This window comes from Xenopus laevis, chromosome 5L, assembly GCF_017654675.1.
Source record: "Xenopus laevis strain J_2021 chromosome 5L, Xenopus_laevis_v10.1, whole genome shotgun sequence".
Lineage (NCBI taxonomy): Eukaryota > Metazoa > Chordata > Amphibia > Anura > Pipidae > Xenopus > Xenopus laevis.
The window spans coordinates 160,317,390-160,336,169 of record NC_054379.1 but is presented as its reverse complement, the minus strand read 5'-3'; the positions used below and the strand labels follow the sequence as shown (position 1 = coordinate 160,336,169).

The following is an 18,780-nucleotide window of genomic DNA, read 5'->3' as shown; positions in this document are numbered from 1 at the left end:
TCAATAGTGCTGTAATGCTGCTGGTTTTATACCAGCAATGTAGATTTTATGACCCCCTATGGAAATGTTGGGATGTATTGGTAGCATTTAGAATAATGCTAGAGGAAGCAGTCCCTGCAACTATTAGGAGACCAGGTAGGTATAGGTTTCCCAGCAGACTGACAGGCACCTTGGATGGATCTGAAAATATGGAGCTTGCCTGGGAATGTCAGCAAGCAGGGACATTGCCTGGTAAATCTTTGGCTCAGGAACCAAGGTTCTGAAACAGGACCAGTCCATGGGAATTGGGGACGGATAGTAAACTTACTTTATGTAAAATTGTTATTACAACTGTAATTGCTTTCATTGTAGTTCTCTAAGAAGCACGGCTCAGTACAGAGAGGGTTGTTTTGCTTTATGGTTATTCTTTCATCAAGATGCTCTCAACACCAGGCTGAGGAGTTTTCAGTTATTGAAGATGTATCACAGGTATATGGTATTTCAGAGCGCCATCAGAAACTTTGCCCCATATGACTTATTTATCTGCCCCCCCCCCCATGAACACGAGTGAGTAGTACCAAAATTTTTGGTCATGTTTCTTGTGTGCAACTGGCAGTTAGGTTTTGCAAGGGCAAAGGATTGAACTTGATCTACAGTTTACATTGCTTATGGACTCATGCAACTCATGGACGTTATTACAGAAGCAAAATTGGGTACGTTTTAATGTAAGTTCAAACATAAGTTTTGTGATTTACGTAACTTTACGCTATGTGCCCAGGTTTCCTTCAGATTAGACTTTGACTGGCCCAGGACAATAGTCTCCTCCTCAGTCTCCTTCTATGATGGTGGCCCTTCAGTAATTCTATTCTATAATAGAATTAATAAAAAAACATTTTCTGCTGATTTCAATGGCTACTACAAAAATAATTGCAATAGTGGTTACTATGGAACATTTAGACAAAAACAAGAATCCTCTGCACTCAACCCATTATCAATATATTTAAGACATAGACATGTTGTGCATACTGCTACTTAATAATGCCTTACCCAAAACAGGGATTGTTTGTCCATATATTGCAATATATTTAAGCTGCCAATTACGTCAAAGTCATGCCATATCTGGCCAGTCCTATGCTCAAGTTTTACCTGCAACTTACTAGCTGCTTTCAAAATGATTTAGTGATAGAATTATGTGCAAACTACTGTTCTTTGTTTAGCATCTGCCAAAAATCTGGACAGTCTAGAACAGTTGTTCCTTAGTTTGGGGCTAGTCCCCCTAGTGGGGCCTTGAGCAGTCAAATTAGGGTTGCCATCTGTCTGGTTTTGACTTAGAAAGCCATTTTTTTTGAAGGGTTGTCCAGGTCAAAACCTGGACCTGCCTGCCCCATTTTCCAAATTAGGATTTCCTGAGATTGACACAGCCAATTGCCGATCGCCACATCATACATTAGCTCTGCCCCTTATGTCACCTCCCCCACCACGCCATTATTCCACCCCACCAAGTCAAATGGATACCTTCTAGATAACACTGAAAGCTCAACAAAGACTAATTATGATAATATTGTGTCTAATTTCCTTTTCAATATATTCTTGATGAATGGCTGATACAGCAATATTTTTCTGCATCTACAGTATAACCTGTTAATGAGCTAAGGGTCCCTAAACAAAAGTTGGTTCTCCAATGGGGGCTTGAACCAAAAAAGTACACCAACCACTGCATGCCAATTAACAAATAGGTGCATGTAAAGTACAATACATTTTGGCCAATATTCAACAATAGGACTTTGAGGTTGTTCCCTGCTAGTTAAAAAGATTAAAGCAGCATAAGGATTTGCATCTCTATTAGACAACATATAATAGAGTATGTTTACAGTAGCTATTTCTGCTGGTTCATATAGCCCATCTAAATTCACAAGGTTTAATTTTGTTTTTCTAAGATTCTACTTGTCCCAATTGCAAAAGCCTATGACTTACTGTACAAAGATAAAAAAAAAAAAAACTCTCCAGTGCCAATATGAAATGTTTCATTTGAAATTTTTTTTATTCCATGAAATATTGGTCATTTGTTGGCTATATTTTCAGGAAATATTTACAGATATGAAACAGAGAAAATTGTTAATTAACATCTCGAAAATAAAAAAAAGTGCTTTATTTTTTTCAATATGGTTGGTGCAAGCACAAGAACAAGGAACAAGCTTGTTGAACCCTGTAATGTTGCTTTATTTGAAATGTCCATGTCCCTTTTTTAACATAGCAACTTCATTTTATAATTATTATGAACATGTACTAGTTGCGAGGCAAAGCACAAATCTCATGTTCCAGAGGGATGGATGTCAAGGCCACTCCAGTAGTCAGGTCAACCTCAACTCCAGGAGGTGCCTGGAATGTGAAGTTCTGCAGTAACTTTGTGAATAACAAGAAGAGTTCCATTTTGGCCAACGTCTCTCCAACACAACTTCTTCGGCCTAAGTGGAAAGGCAACAAGTTCATATTAACAACAGTAGAAATAAGGTTTTGATGTAACTGGTTTTTCAAGCTATTATAACTCATTGGCTTGCATAGATTCACCCCAGATTCATCATTCTATCCCATATATATATATATATATCCCATCCCATATCTGTTGATTCTAACAATTCTCTCCTATGCAGGCATACTTCTATTGCACACTGCACTCTTTTCAAAATTCTATATATGGATTCTTATTATTCAGGCTCCCAATTTATACCAATTATATCCGACATGTTCTCTAACCCAAAATTTCCCCCTTATTCTAAGTCATTCTGATGATAATTATCATCATTATATCTTGCACATTGTTGATTGCTGATTCTGTATCTCTAATACCTTCTTACAATTCTATCCTACAAATTTTTCTGTTAGACAGTGAAAAAATATATACTAGAATGGCCTTTAATTGATACAGGTATGGAATCCTTTATCTGAAAACCCCTTTATCCAGAAAGTTCTGGATAACAGAAACGTCATCTCTCATAGGCTCCATTTTAACCAAATAATCAACATTTTTAAAAATGATTTCCTTTTTCTGTGTAATAATAAAACAGTAGCTTGTACTAGATCCCAACTAAGTTATAACTGATCCTTATTAGAGGCAAAAGTAGTTTATTGTGTTTGTTTAATGTTTATCCAGAAAACCCCAGGCCCCAACATTCCCATACCTTTATTTTTATTATATTATTATATTTCGATCTATAACTAAGTAGATATAGAGCTGCATTTTAGTATATTTTTAGATATTGAGTGACAGTACCTGCTGAGAAGGGAAGGAAGGCCTCATTTTTTACAAATTTCCCTTCTGAGTCAAGGAAATGTTCCGGGAAAAATTCTTCTGGTTTTTTGAAATAAGCTTTATCTTGCAGAACAGATGTTAGCAGTGGGATCACATGGGTCCCCTAAAATATTTATGAAATAAGATGAAGCCATTAGATAGAAAAAAAGACAAAGGATTAGCAGATAAACTGGTGTAACTATAGAGGAAGCACAAGGTCCACTTCCAGCAGCTGAATAACTTGGATTCCCTAAAAATGTGTGAAATGATTAGAGGTCTTGGAAAAGGAAATGAATTGGAAATTAAAATATTGTATGAATCCTACAGAAATATTTTGTGAGGACTGATAAGAGATTATCATAAAAACAATTATCTCAGGCTAACGCATTTCATGCTTTTGTTCTATTAGTCTATATATATAAAGTGTAATGAGCTAACTGAATGCTCTTCCAATTGTTGTTTTTTTAGAGCCCTAGCCTGGTCTCCCATAAACTGTTTATGATTTATTAGTTCTCTAACTGGATCTTCAGGATACAGCACCTGTTCAATGAGACCTACTCCAACAGTAGTTTACTTGGTGGGAGAAGCTTTTACTGTGTATCACCAAACAATCAGTCAGGGGGACATTAAGCTCTTTCTCTTGTGTGTGAAGTAATACAGAATAAAGGCAAAAAATGAGGTATGTGACTTTGGGAGTCACCCAACTTTAATTAAGGATCACATTTAAATCTACAAAGCTGAAATAGCAATTATAGAGCAACTATACTACGTACCTTTGGAATAAAATAGCCCCTGAATGTGACATCCTGACTTGTCTCATGGGGAACGCTCAAAGGTGCGATGTTTGCGAATCTCTGAATCTCATGAATAACGGCATCAGTATACGGCATTTGTTTCCGGTGCTCGAGACGAGGTTGTGCTGATCCAATCACTTGTTCAATTTCTTTTTGGATTTTTTCTAGAGCAAATAGAAATTTAGTGGTAAAGCAAGCATTAATAGGTTTCTGTTGCCATAATAAAAAGAGCTTCTTATACTTAAAGGAGGTATATAGCCTAATTGTAAATGAGCATATTTTGAAATTTTGCTAATAAGAACTGCTAATATCATAAAATGTAAAAAAATAAATAAATATATATATATATATATATATATATATTATATATATATGTGTGTGTGTATATATATATATATATATATATATATATATATATATATATATATATTTATTTATTTAATTTTTACATTGTATGATATTAGCAGTTCTTATTATTAGAATCTTCCCTGGTCAGTTCTATTGTTCAGTGTAAGAACAAATATAATGAAAAAAGATTATAGAATCTCTTAAATGGCTTCATACTAGGCAACATAATGCATAGCTAAAGACTTCACTAAAATGGTAAAAGGTATGTCAATTTGCACTGTGTTGCGCCAACTGCAGCCTATAGTCAAAACATGCCTCCAGGGTCCTAAACCCACTTCTCCTTTCTCGTTTCCTACTAACTCAATGTAAGCAATTGGGGATGATACAGGGAAAGTTATAGTCAGCCTGATAAACAATGGCAGCCTCAGCAAGCTGAGACAGGAACAGCTGCATAAAAACTAAAGGAAAAACCGAAATGATTTTTTTTTTTATTTCTCCAGTAGATATCGACAGTACCACCATTTCACCAAACCACCTGACTCTCACTCAAAACCAGGAAATGATCGGCTGAGATCACAATGATCATAATGGGCAATTAATATTGTACTGCCCAAGGCATCACTAATGATCCTGGAAGGGTATTCTTCTCCATCATCTCCTTAAAACCATAATATTAATAATTGTAAGGGTGGGAACATGAACTTTACTCTTACACATACCCAAGGAGGCAAAGAGAAAATGTCAGCCTACACAACAGTTTCAGAAGAGCAATAAAGATACTGATTTAATGTGTCCTAACACTCTCTTTGTGATCAAACATGTTCTTATGGTAATCGTTTACTTTATATTATACAGACAAATTGCAGCCTTGTGTCAACAAAAGGGACACATTCCTCAACCTCTTGAGCTCCACCAGTGAATGGAAAGTAAACAAAGATAAATACAGAGCAAATTGGACACTTACTCTGGATTTCTGGATATTTCATCATTAACAGGAGGCCCCATCTAAGAGTGGTTGAAGTCGTCTCCATTCCAGCGGCAAATAAATTGGTTACAAGGACTGTCAGATTTTGGTTGTGAAAAAACTTTTTAGAAGAAAGTTTCTCCTGAAATTGCAGAACCAAATGAATATTGTCTGCATTACAGAATAAAAAGGCACAAGGTATGCAAACGTCAGGCACACAGGGGGCTCTGCATGTCTCTACTGACTAGGATTGAATAATACATAAGGGATTTCTCATCAGTGAACCCTCATTTTCCAACTCAAACTTATATCATTAAGCTTTGTCAAAAAGTTGTTTCTGCTTGAGATGTTAATAGAATCATAGTGTCCTACTCCAGTCTGCTCCAGGCCTGCCCATCAGATCCCCCAGCATCACCATTGTATGGTAGATTACTAAAATAAAATTAAGATAATGGGGCAATTTCACTAAAGGGCAAACTTTCACCAGCGAAGGATCCGCCACAATTCACGCCACTTATCCAGGCGTAAATTCGTTACCACTACAACATTCAATAAAATGCGAAGTTTTGTCTATGTAGCCAACCAGTTGGCAAATTTTCACTATCGTAAATTCATCAGCGCTGAGCATTTCACAGCAAACTTTTGATAGCATTCATTTCTGTCTAGTGAAACGTTGTTAGTACACTGATGCTTAGGTCAATTTGCTATATGCTATATAAATAAATGATGATGATGATGATGATGATAATTTGAATAGGGCTGGTACATATAGGTTGTATAGACGTCTTTATTAGAGATGTTGGTGCAAATGCTTGAAGTGGCAACTTATTATTACAAATTTCCAAGCTAAATAAATACAAAAGAGATCCTTTAATGCCCTAGACATGATCCCACCCTAAAACAAATGTAGCATGTCCCTCAAATGGTTGGGCTGTAAAACATGAAAAAACACCAGCGTTTTTTAGAACTTTAATGACTTTCCGGACATACAACCCGAACCCAGGGATCACTGGCAGGGTCGGACTGGACCGATTCCTGCCAGTGCCCCCACCAGGCCGCAGTTAACGGGGGCCCCTATAGGGGGTGTGGGGGGCATGGTGGGGACCCCTTGGGGGTGTGGAGGCCCCTGGAGCGGAAATGCTGGTGGGCCCTGCACCCTCCAGTCTGACCTCGATCACTGGAGACACACAGGACCAGCTGGAGAGTGGAATAAAGAATAAACCTGCATATTCTATGTTAAACTGTGAATTTACAATTACCTCTTGTTGCTTGACAAGGAATGCGTCAATGAGATCCCTCTGGTCATTTACATCCAGTTGCTTTCTGTGATCAGTAAATGTCTCATTAAGAAACTTGTATATTTTTGCTATGTTTTTAGAAACAGTTTTGTGACTGCCGGGGATCCATCTCATAATATTTGGATATATGTTATACAGCTTGAAGAGATAATAGAATAGAAATGTGATTACAAATATTTTCATTTTCATAAAAAAAAGCATACAAAAACAAGTTGTAAAATATTTTAAACTGTCACCCACACTATATGAATTGAGAATAAAAAAAGAATTAAAGAACACTTGAAATTGCCTCTCCTTTCTATCATTTTACTAAACAGTGAAGCTCAGAGTTGTAGGATTTTACTGCTATAGGAATTCCTACCTAGTGTGCACTCGCGGGGTTACTTCCGATAGGAAAGGAGAGTCATAATTGATTGCTTGCCTATCCTAATGGGAATTGGTATATAAACCCAGAGTCTGGACACTGGTAAAAGATCCAGTAAAAGACAGTCAAGCAGTAGTATGGCTACTGTCAAACGAGTGTCACGATATCGTAAGGCTAAAGCCTAAAGCGCTAACAAGCCAACGTGAAGAAAGTGTTACAGTATAACCCCTAGCATACGTAGCCAAATATTGTAGAAAATTTATTAAAATCCGGTTTACATTTTTGCTGCAGTTTGAGAAAAGTGTGCCAAAACCAAAAAAATCTAGAATTCATATATTTTCACTCACATTTTCAAGATTTACCAATTGAAAAAAAAAACTTGAAATCCAAATGAAAACATTGGGCTGCTAAAATTTGCAGTTAAGGTATGTTATTATTATTTTAAAAAAAAGTTGCACTATTTAAAATTAATGGACTACAGATATGGGATCGATAATCCAGAAACCCGTTATCTAGAAAGCTCCAAATTACAGCCATTAACTAGGCCATCTCCCATAGATTCCCTTTTAAGCAAGTAATTCTCTGTAATAATAAAATATAAATCCATATTAGTGGCAAAACAATCCCATTAGGTAAATTTATGGTTTAAAAGTTTTTTAAACGATCTGAAAAAAAAACACATTTGTAAAAAAAATCCAAATACCTTGAAAACATCTAAATATTTTAGTTCTTTGAACAATTACTAGTGAAAAAAATCCAAAAACCTCTAAAAATCCAAACAGTCCGATAGCTCCCATTGACTTCTATAGGACCTCAACAACTTTGATCTGGTGAATTCCAAATACCTTGAAAACATCTAAAAATTTTAGTTCTTTGAACAATTACTAGTGAAAAAAATCCAAAAACCTCTAAAAATCCAAACAGTCCAATAGCTCCCATTGACTTCTATAGGACCTCAACAACTTTGATCTGGTGAATTCCAAATACCTTGAAAACATCTAAAAATTTTAGTTCTTTGAACAATTACTAGTGAAAAAAATCCAAAAACCTCTAAAAATCCAAACAGTCCAATAGCTCCCATTGACTTCTATAGGACCTCAACAACTTTGATCTGGTGAATTTTTGTATCAGTGATTTCTGTGTTTTTTACACATAATAAATCTCACATTTTTAGAGCTTTTAAGAAATATAGAAAAACCAAAACATTTTGGAGATTCTTGGAAAAAACAGAAATTTGATTGTTAGTAAATCAGCCCTATAAAGTATGGTGATCCATATTACGTGAATAAACTGGTTCCCAAGGTTCCAAGCATTAGATAAGAAATCCTTTAACTGTAATGAAATGTGCTTCTTTTTTTCAATTAATTTGATCAAGAATTTCAGATTTAATTTTTTTTTTTATAAATATGTTAGCAGTCAAAGAAAAAATGGGATTGACTTAATTCGGTTAACCCAGGAATTGTAATCTACTCATCATTTTCAATGAGTGACTGATTTCATCACAACACAACTCCCATTGTACATTCAAATGGTGAAAGTCTGTAACCGAGTTTGAGTTTTTCTCACATAATGAATCTCGAAAATTCAAGTTTCTGAAACACAAATTCGCAATTATTGCTGCAAGAAAATATCACTGAGATCGAAATAATAAAGAACTTCTTTATGGCAAAAACTGATGAAAGAATTACTGTTTCATAAGTAATGATTATGAAATAATGAAGTTTCAGTAACATTTGACTACTTTGACAATATTTCCATTGAATAGTTACATAGTTAAATTGGGTTGAAAAAAAGACAAAGTCCATCAAGTTCAACCCCTCCAAATGAAAACCCAGCCCCATACACACACCCCTCCCTACTTTCACATAAATTCTATATACCCATATCTATACTAACTATAGAGTTTAGTATCACAATAGCCTTTGATATTATGTCTGTCCAAAAAATCATCCAAGTCCCTCTTATAGTCATTAACTGAATCAGCATCACAACATCACCCGGCAGTGCATTCCACAACCTCACTGTCCTGACTGTGAAGAACCCTCTACGTTGCTTCAAATGAAAGTTCTTTTCTTCTAGTCTAAAGGGGAGGCCTCTGGTACGGTGATCCACTTTATGGGTAAAAAGGTCCCCTGCTATTTGTCTATAATGTCCTCTAATGTACTTGTAAAGTGTAATCATGTCCCCTCGCAAGCGCCTTTTTTCCAGAGAAAACAACCCCAACCTTGACAGTCTCCCCTCATAATCTAACTCTTCCCTCCCTCTAATCAGTTTAGTTGCACTTAGTCTCTGCACTCTCTCCAGCTCATTTATATCCCTCTTAAGGGCTGGAGTCCAAAACTGCCCCCCATACTCCAGATGAGGCCTCACCAGGGACCTATAAAGAGACATAATTATGTTTTCATCCCTTAAGTTAATGCCATTTTTTATACAAGACAGAACTTTATTTGCTTTAGTAGCCACAGAATGACACTGCCCAGAATTAGACAACTTGTTATCTACAAAGACCCCAAGATCCTTCTCATTTAAGGAAACTCCCAACACACTGCCATTTAGTGTATAACTTGCATTTATATTATTTTTGCCAAAGTGCATAACCTGCATTTATCAACATTGAACCTCATTTTCCAGTTTGCTGCCCAGTTTTCCAGTTTAGACAAATCACTGTGCAAAGTGGCAGCATCCTGCATGGAACCTATAGTTCTGCACAATTTAGTATCATCTGCAAAATAGAAACAGTACTTTCAATGCCCACCTCCAGGACATTAATAAACAAGTTGAATAGCACTATACATGGGACCAAAAACAAAGTGTATATAATAAAATAGCTTACCCTAGCCATAAAGCCACCACCAATCCTCATATTTTGATTCACTGCTTTTATAAGGTTCAGCATTGTCGGATCCTTATATTCAAATCGATCACCAAGGAGTATGGTCACAATGATGTTGGCTACAGCAGAATTCAATATCAAGGTGTTATCAAATGGCTTTCCTAAGGGAAAGAAAAAAGAAGACTAACTGTATATTCTCAGGATATCCTCCAAAAGACTATAAACAAAATCCCAACCATGGCCCTTTTTATCCCGGTTACTAGACTACTTAATCAGTTACTAGACTACTTTGATCAACTTTGGTGAGGTGCCATTATTCAAAAAAGGATCCGTTTCTCCATTTATGGTAGTAAAATGTTTTGAAGGCTAGTAAGGGTTAAGATATTGGAACACATTTCGATTTCTTTTACAAAACGATGGGCAGAAATCTGGACCATGGAAGTAGACATAGATTTGATGTGATACAAATAAATTGGGGGACTGTACATGAAACTGGTAAAGGAGATTTAACATTGAGAAATACAAGTATATACATTTGAGCAAAACCAACATAAATCCTACTAAATATACAGTTATGGGACCTGTTATCCGGAAAGCTCCAAATAACGGCAAGGCCATCTCTCAGACTCCATTTTATCCAAAATTTTTCCCTGTAATAATAAAACAGCATATTGGGCTTATTTAATGTTTATATGATTTTCTAGTAGACTCCGAATACCCAAAATTCCCCGAGATCCGAAAAATTCGTGATTTTTTTTATAAAATCTGACTTTTAAAAAAAAAAATCATTAAATCCTCATTTAAAAAAAAAAGCTAAAAAGCCAGAATATAAAAACATGGCATCTCAAACCTGTCGAGGTTGCATAAAAGTCAATGGGAACAGTCCCATTGGTTTTTGGTTTTGTCGAGGGGTTCGGGCAATTTCACTATGTTTTCAGAGCTTTTGGGTGAAAATTCTGAAATTTCGGGGAAAATTCATGAAAAAATCGTGAAAATCTGAGCTTTTCCCGCAAAGATAATTTTCGGGAAAATGTAATAATAAATAAGCACTAAAAACCAGGGCGAGTTAGATCGTAGTTTGTAGCAGCCGATATTGAGATAAATTCGGACCTTGATAAATAACCCCCATAGGGTATAAAAACCCCAAATTATGGAAAGATCCCTTACTGGAAAACCCCAGTTCTGGAGCATTCTGGATAACAGGTCCCATACCTGTACTAAATGCAATTGTATGGCTTGCCTTTAATGAGAAGAAATTTGGGTTATTATGGATAACAGGCTTTATGCCTCGGGGTCAGTAAGTGTCCACCAAAGCAAATTAGAACATCAGGAATGTTTGATATCTTATTACAAATGCCTGTATTTGCCGCTCTCTTAACTATTCTTTTTATTGGTCAATGGACAGTGTATAGTACAGTACAGTATAGTACAGTATAGTATGAACATATTTTAAATGTAAATAATCTACTGTATATCACCAACCACACACACACATATATATATATATATATATATATACACTTCGCCTTACCATTAAAGGACTTAAACGTTTCCACTAGACAATCACTTTCTTCACAGATCTTGTCTTCTAATGTCGTCCTCCCTGTCCCAAAGTCTCTTAGTGCAGAAAGAGTGAACCTTTTCATCACTTTCCAGTTCTCTCCATGAGCAAAAACAATACCTGAGAAGAAAGAAAGACTCTAAATGCTCTAGTAAAACTGTAGTACAAATTTCACTGCACTAGCTTTAGTCCAATAAAACGTTAAAGGGGTTGTTCACCTTTGAGTTAAGACTGGAATATGAATAAGAGAGGGTCTGAATAGAAAGATGAGAAATAAAAAGTAGCAATAACAATACATGTGGAGCCTTACAGAGCATTTGTTTTTAAATGGGGTCAGTGACCCCCATTTGAAAGCTGGAAAGAGTCAGAAGACGAAGGCCAATAATTTAAAAACTAGAAAAAGAAAAGATGAAGTCCAATTGAAAAGTTGGTTATAAAGAATTAGCCATTCTATAAAATAGTACAGATTAATTTAGAGGTGAGCCACCACTTTAGTCAATTTTAGCAGATTTTTTGATTTTAGAAGAGTTTAGATACATTTGAAATATCTAGTGCTTAAAGGATAAGTAAACCTTTAAAATAAGTGAATGTAAAATTGATGAGAGTGCTATTTTAAGCACTTTTCTAATTGACATTCGTTATTTATTTTCTTTTTATTCCAAGATATTAAAGGATACATGTACTGTTAATATGAATGAATTTTGTTCCAACAACGCCACCTGCTGGTCAGTTTCTGACCAGTCTGACCACCAAGTAGTCAAGGAATTTGTCAGGAGAAAGAAAGAGGCTGCTCTGATGTTCTTCTGCTTAGGAAAATCATTAGAAACCTTTTTCAAATCTTTCCTAATCAGAACATTAGAGCAGCCTCTTTCTTTCTCCTGACAACTTCCTTGACTACTTGGTGGTCAGAAACTAAAATTCATTCATCTTAACAGCACATGTATCCCTTAATATCTTGGAATCAAAAGCAAATAAATAATGAATGTAAATGACAAAAGGGCTTAGAATAGCACTCTCATCAATTTTACATTCACTTATTTTAAAGGTTTACTCATCCTTTAATGTAAGTTTATAATTGCTGGTTGCTTACTGCTATTTGCACCATGGTTAATAGGAAAAGATGAGGACTGTCATGTAACCCAAACCCAATACATAGATTTGAGGAGCCTTTTATGAAGAATTTTGAAGCCAAATGATAAACAATTGTCACAGATTTATTTTGAATAAGGTTACCATGTCCCTTAGAAACATCTTCAAAAACAGGAATTCTGGCTCTCTCTGAAAACTCCTCGGCGTGGTTGATAAGAGCGTCTCTCACTGTGTCGGCGCCACAAAGCACAACAGTCTTCTGCATGCCAAGCTGAACGCTGAATACGGAGCCGTATGTCTTAGCCAGCTGTAATGGAAGCATTAATGTGATACTGTCATCTAAATAATATTTATTTATTTGCAACTGTAGTAACTCATAGAGAGAGATATTTTCCTTTTATGAAATTGAGATAAAGTGAGTAAGAGAGTAGAGAGTGAACTGTGTCTTACTGGAGATATTTAGTCCAGATTATTGAGGTGTTTGTTTTTTTCCTAGTTACTAGTGATGGGCGAATTTATTTACCAGGCGCAAATTTGTGGCAAATTTGCGCGATTCGCTGCCAGCGAATAAATTTGCGTAACGCCCGCGAAAATTTGCCAGAAAAAATTCGCCAGCGTCAAAAAAAAATTTTGGTTGACGTCGAAAAAAATGGACACCGGCGTCAAAAACGACTGCCGGCGACAAAAAAACAGGCGCCGGCGTCAAAAACGAGATGCCGGCACCGTTTCGCAAATTCGCCCATCACTACTAGTTACATAGAGGCTTAATTATTAAAGGTAAAATTGTAGGGGTTTTTCAAACCAAGACTAAACTCACTTTATATAAATCCATGAATGTCATTTAATAAATTTAACATTCATTAAAGGATCGAAATAAAAAAAATTACAAACGGAAAATTACGCTGAGCGATCCAATAAAAAAAATTTGAATATCTCTTAAACCTCTAAATAATTTGAGTCTTTTGGACAATTCCTAGCGAAAAGAAAATCTAAAAACCTCTAAAAGTCCAAATTGGTTCAAAACGGTTCGATAGTATCAGCTCTGCTCCCATTGACTTCTATGGAGCTGTGAGAACTTTTGCCAAGCAAAGATTTGTATTAGAGGTTCTCCTGGTTTTTACACTTAATACATTTTTAGAGCTTTTAAAAAAAATAGTCATACCATAATTTTTTTATAGAATCATGGAAAAAACAAACAAAATTCAATTGTTAGTAAATGGCCCCTTAGCCTTGAGTTGGCTTTGCAAGACTTGTCCTAAATATAAAATAATACAACATGGTTTTGGTGTAATAATATTAAATTCAAGAGAATTGGGAGAATAGTATGCATTAAAAAGGAAATAAATGGAATCTAATTTATGGAATCTGAGTCTTTGGCTTTGAAACCTTTGAACCTGATTCCATCACCCACCCTTAAAATAAGTAAAGTCAGAAGAGGCACAAGTTAATTGTTGTAGAGTTACAACTCACAATGGGCCAGATTCAATTCATTGAGAAAAGTTATCTTATGGTTTATCATGTGAAAACTCATGGACGAGATTCAATTCAATGAGAAAAAAAATTTCTTCAAATGCAGTTCCAGTTTTTTTCCATAGATTTTGATAGCGTTTTTTACATTTTTCAGAATTGATTTGCTACGTGAATCTTGTCCATGAGTTTTCAGAATTGAATCTGGCCCAACTTCTCAGAGAGCTAAATTAGTCAGCTAGGGAGTAGAATCAAATGAATATTATGGTAGCATGCCGGAAACCTAAAGTGGCCAAATAGAGGTACAACCATGTATGCTTAAATAATTTTCCAAAGCATGCTAAGAAGTAAAAAATCTTAGTTTATTCCATTATCATAATAAAAACATGATTCAAAAAATCCCCTTATAGTGCCTAACGCGTTTCATGCTTACCTAGCACTTAGTCATAGGCAATATGATATTGCCTATGACTAAGTGTTAGGTAAGCATGAAACGCGTTAGGCGCTATAAGGGGATTTTTTGAATCACGTTTTTATTATTTTAAATCACCCCAAAATCTTGTGTATGCACCAGAATGGGGGACCTAATGTCCATGTGCATTGCCCTACACAATTATAGAGCCTGAGGAGGGAAGGGGGAATGTGAGGGGAGCAGTGACATGTAGGAAGTGCTGAATGGAAAGTGAAAGTAATTGACTGCCCCTCCTCTATGCCACAGGCAGGTGATATTTGATTGACAGTTTAGATATTTAAACACCTTTATAACAGTTATGGATGTTCTAATGAAAAAAAAATGTGGGGTTCCATATTTAATTTGCAAAGGACTTTTATTATGCAGCTTTTTATGTGTAGGTGACAGGTCCACTTTAAGGTAGTTTTTTCGATCTTCGAAGTCGATGTTTTTTCAATTGAATTTTGGACTATTCGATGGTCGAAGTACTCAAAAATTACTTTGAAATTCTTAGTTTTTGAATTCGAAAATTCACTTTGACCCTTAGTAAATGGGCCCCTAAATTTTGCCTTTTGGAAAAGAATCTGAAATGCAAGCCAATATGTATTATTTTGAGCTCTTAGCAGCCACTGATTATTCATTCTTTTTTATCCTGAGGATCTTTGCACTAGGGGCAAGGAAGTGTAAATTGTGACTACAGTGCCCTGCCTGCAGTGATGATATCCTGTAGAATAAATAGCCTCAAATTCCATTACTTTTGCCCAACTGACATTTTTGTCTAATTAAATTTTTCCTTTTTAGTATTAATTCTATCAGCTTGACTATAACTGTTGGGAAGGAAGTTAATGGACCCTTTACATCAAGTCCACTAGAGTCCAAACCAATTGATGGAAATTAATTATCCTTACAATAATTTGTCAATGAAGCTATTCACCGGTCACTTGATTTTATCGTGCTATAAAAATTGCCATTAGTGGCTTGTCTTTTAGCCCTCTGAGACATTGTTGCCATAAACCTTCAGCAAAGTGACTTTTCCTTGATATTGAAACTATTGAATTAAATTGTTGGGGGGATGTCCCTGGGATTTAAATGAACATTGTCTCTTTAATAAATATGTTTCGCAAATAAAGGCTCATTTAGGTTTTCAAGTGCAATTTTATCCAAAGAAGGGTACTTGCCTGTACACATTCTGATTTGGCCTGCTCTCATCAATTGCATACGGTTGCATACTAGTAGAGGAAAACACAGGGCATCCATGTATGTGCACTATCAATAATAAATGAGCTTATAGTTATTATTATTATTATTATTATTATTATGGGCATATGCATGGTTTCAATACGGCAAAAACAGGGCAAGACAGGGAGAAGATAATGGGAAGGGGGAAACTACATATAAATGATTCCTGGTGTTACCTCCATAAAGGTTAGATGAAGTTTACTCATATTCATTATGTGCAGATTTCCAATGAGAGGTAATGGTTTGGGTCCAGGGGGGAAATTCTGGGGTCCTCCATTCCCACCATAGAAGACTTTAAAGAGTAAAACACAAATGACAACAGACAGAAGTACAGAGAATGGATCCATGGCGATCAAGTTAAGTTGCACCTGTAATTAAAAGGAACAAGGCAAAATATGTTGAGTATAATTAAGATGAGAAAGGATAAAAAAAAACAAAATAGGTAATTCGTTTTCTCATGATATAGTGAAACTTAGCAGCTTATCCTTATTATGCTTTATATATATATGCAGATGATAGAGAGAGAGAGAGAGAGAGAGAGAGAGAGAGAGAGAGAGCATGGAAATATTCCACACTACTGTACAGAAAGTATACATGATTCCCATCAGTCCCTGCCCCAGTGGAGCTTACAATCTAAGGCCCCTATCACATTCATACACAATGGGATCAGTTTTATTTGGAGCCAATGAACCCACCTGTATGTTTTCAAGTGTGGGAGGAAACCAGTGTACCCAGTTATAAAACATATAAGGCCAGATTAAGTTCAATTAGAAATGGGTGAAAAGTCATGGACGAGATTCAATTTGAGATACTATTCAATTCAGAAAACGTATCTCACGGCTTATCATGTGAAAACTCGAATCATGTGGAACTGAATTTTGAATCTTGTCCATGAGTTTTCATGTGATAAATCATGAGATGACTTTTTCACACTGAATTGAATCTGGGCCATTATTGGGTGATCAATGTACCACTGCATGGAGACCTGGGTCAATAGGGCTCGCCAGGTTCTTGTCTAGTGTCTTGTTGGTCCAGTCCGACTCTGTGGCTGGCAGGAGAATGCCTACCTACCATCCCCTACATATTGGGTACAATTTGCACTTGCTAGGATGCCATTCATTCTCTGACACAAATCTTTGTGCATCCAGAATCAGGGTCAAAATTATGATGGAGAAAGGCGCATTGTGGGCAAAAAAATGGTGCTTTGAGCTTTTGTACTAAACCATTTACTGTCCTTTTAAAAAGTTATCATCTGATGTCTAATTGTCTTTAAATATTGGTTTATATTAGACTTATATTTCCCTATATAGCCTGCAGCCCATGTTACTGTCGATCTGAGGGAACAGCATCCCCTTAAATGCCCCTGGCCATATGCAGTTTTGACTCGCACTAATATTGACCCACATTCAGAGCAGTGCCAATAGGATCGGTGTGTACATGTCCCTTAAAGTTATAAATGATACATTCTGACATCACAATATGCTGTTTATAAGGATATGCATTAATGTATAGGGCACACTTGAGTGCACCTTACAATATATATTCCTATAATACACAAAAGCCATGAATATCTTGTAAATTATATCCTTATAAACGGTGAGTTCTGATGTCATCAGTTATAAACGGTGAGATCTGATGTCATTGCTGTCAATACTCACTGAATCTTGTGTATTATAATAAATAAAGTACCCCCAAACAAAATATGAGGATATTAAAGTACCCCCTATTGTAAAATATAAGGATATTAGAAGTTACCTCGGAGTTCCATGACCTGTATAAAAACACTCTGCCTTCGGCCTCGTGTTTTTATATGGTCATGAAACTCCACGGTAACTTATAATATCCTTATATTTTACAATAGGGGGTACTTTATTCACTATATATTGTTTAAGTGAATATGGCAATTCGTTTCACTAGAGTGCACTGTGTTGTGAAGAAATGCTAAACACTAATATAATCTGGTTATAAATACAAAACCACAGTACCAACCTGCAGCAGGAGGGGAGTGCAAGGTGGGTTCAGCAAGTGCAGCTGTAGAATCAGAGTTTTGTTCTCTGCTCCAGTCTCTTCTGCAAATTAAATTGTCTCTAAGGTCTTATTTGCCCAGTGTCACAGGCAATGCTGTCTTGTGTTGGTATTTATATTAGTTAGCTCTGCCCACACGGGGATACCTGCTGTTACCTTGCTGCAAGTTGTCCTGAAAATAAATCTGGGCTAAGAGTTACAGGTCATATGACAAGTTTGCTAAGCATTAAAGGGACAGTAACACCAAAAAATGTAAGGGGCCGATTCATCAAGGGTCGAATATCGAGGGTTAATTAACCCTCGATATTCGACTAGGAACTAAAATCCTTCGACTTTGAATATCGAAGTCGAAGGATTTAGCGCAAATGCTGCGATCGAACGATCGAAGGATTATTCCTTCGATCGAACGATTAAATCCTTCGAATCGAACGATTCGAAGGATTTTAATCCAACGATCGAAGGAATATGCTTCGATCAAAAAAACTTAGGCAAGCCTATGGGGACCTTCCCCATAGGCTAACATTGACTTCGGTAGCTTTTAGCTTCCGAACTAGGGGGTCGAAGTCTTTTTTAAAGAGGCAGTGCTTCGACTATTGAATGGTCGAATAGTCGAACGATTTTTAGTTCGAATCCTTCGATTCATAGTCGTAGTTGTAGTCGAAGGTCGAAGTAGCCCATTCGATGGTCGAAGTAGCCCAAAAAACACTTCGAAATTCGAAGTTTTTTTACTTTGAATCCTTCACTCGAGCTTGATGAATCGGCCCCTAAGTGTTTTAAAGTAATGAAAATATCATTTAGTGTTGCCCTGCACTGATAAAAAAGATCTGTTTGCTTCAGAAACACTACTATAGTTCATATAAACAAGCTGCTGTGTAGCAATGGCGGAAATTGAAAAACAGCTATATGTCACAGGTTAACTAATGGATAACAGATAACACCATAAGACAGACAGAGCTTATTTGCTATCTGCTGTGTAACTTGAGCTTTTTCTCGTTTGAATGGCTGCCCCCATTGCTACACAGCAGCTTATTTATATAAACAATAGTAGAGTTTGTTAAGCGAACACCGCAGTTTTACCA

General features: G+C 36.2%; 1 protein-coding gene across 1 annotated transcript; it reads right to left on the bottom strand.

Moving 5' to 3' along the window:
• Window positions 1–2,001: 2,001 nt before the first annotated feature.
• LOC108716384 (cytochrome P450 2K6) lies at window positions 2,002–17,867 on the bottom strand. The gene is made up of 10 exons (XM_018262478.2): window positions 17,666–17,867; window positions 15,853–16,044; window positions 12,664–12,826; window positions 11,401–11,550; window positions 9,870–10,030; window positions 6,634–6,810; window positions 5,375–5,516; window positions 4,042–4,226; window positions 3,251–3,392; window positions 2,002–2,444 (listed from the first exon to the last, which is right to left on the bottom strand). The coding sequence occupies exons 2-10, from the start codon at window positions 16,021–16,023 to the stop codon at window positions 2,266–2,268; spliced, it is 1,470 nt and encodes a 489-aa protein (XP_018117967.1). The 5' UTR covers window positions 16,024–16,044; window positions 17,666–17,867; the 3' UTR covers window positions 2,002–2,265.
• Between the last annotated feature and the right edge of the window lie 913 nt (window positions 17,868–18,780).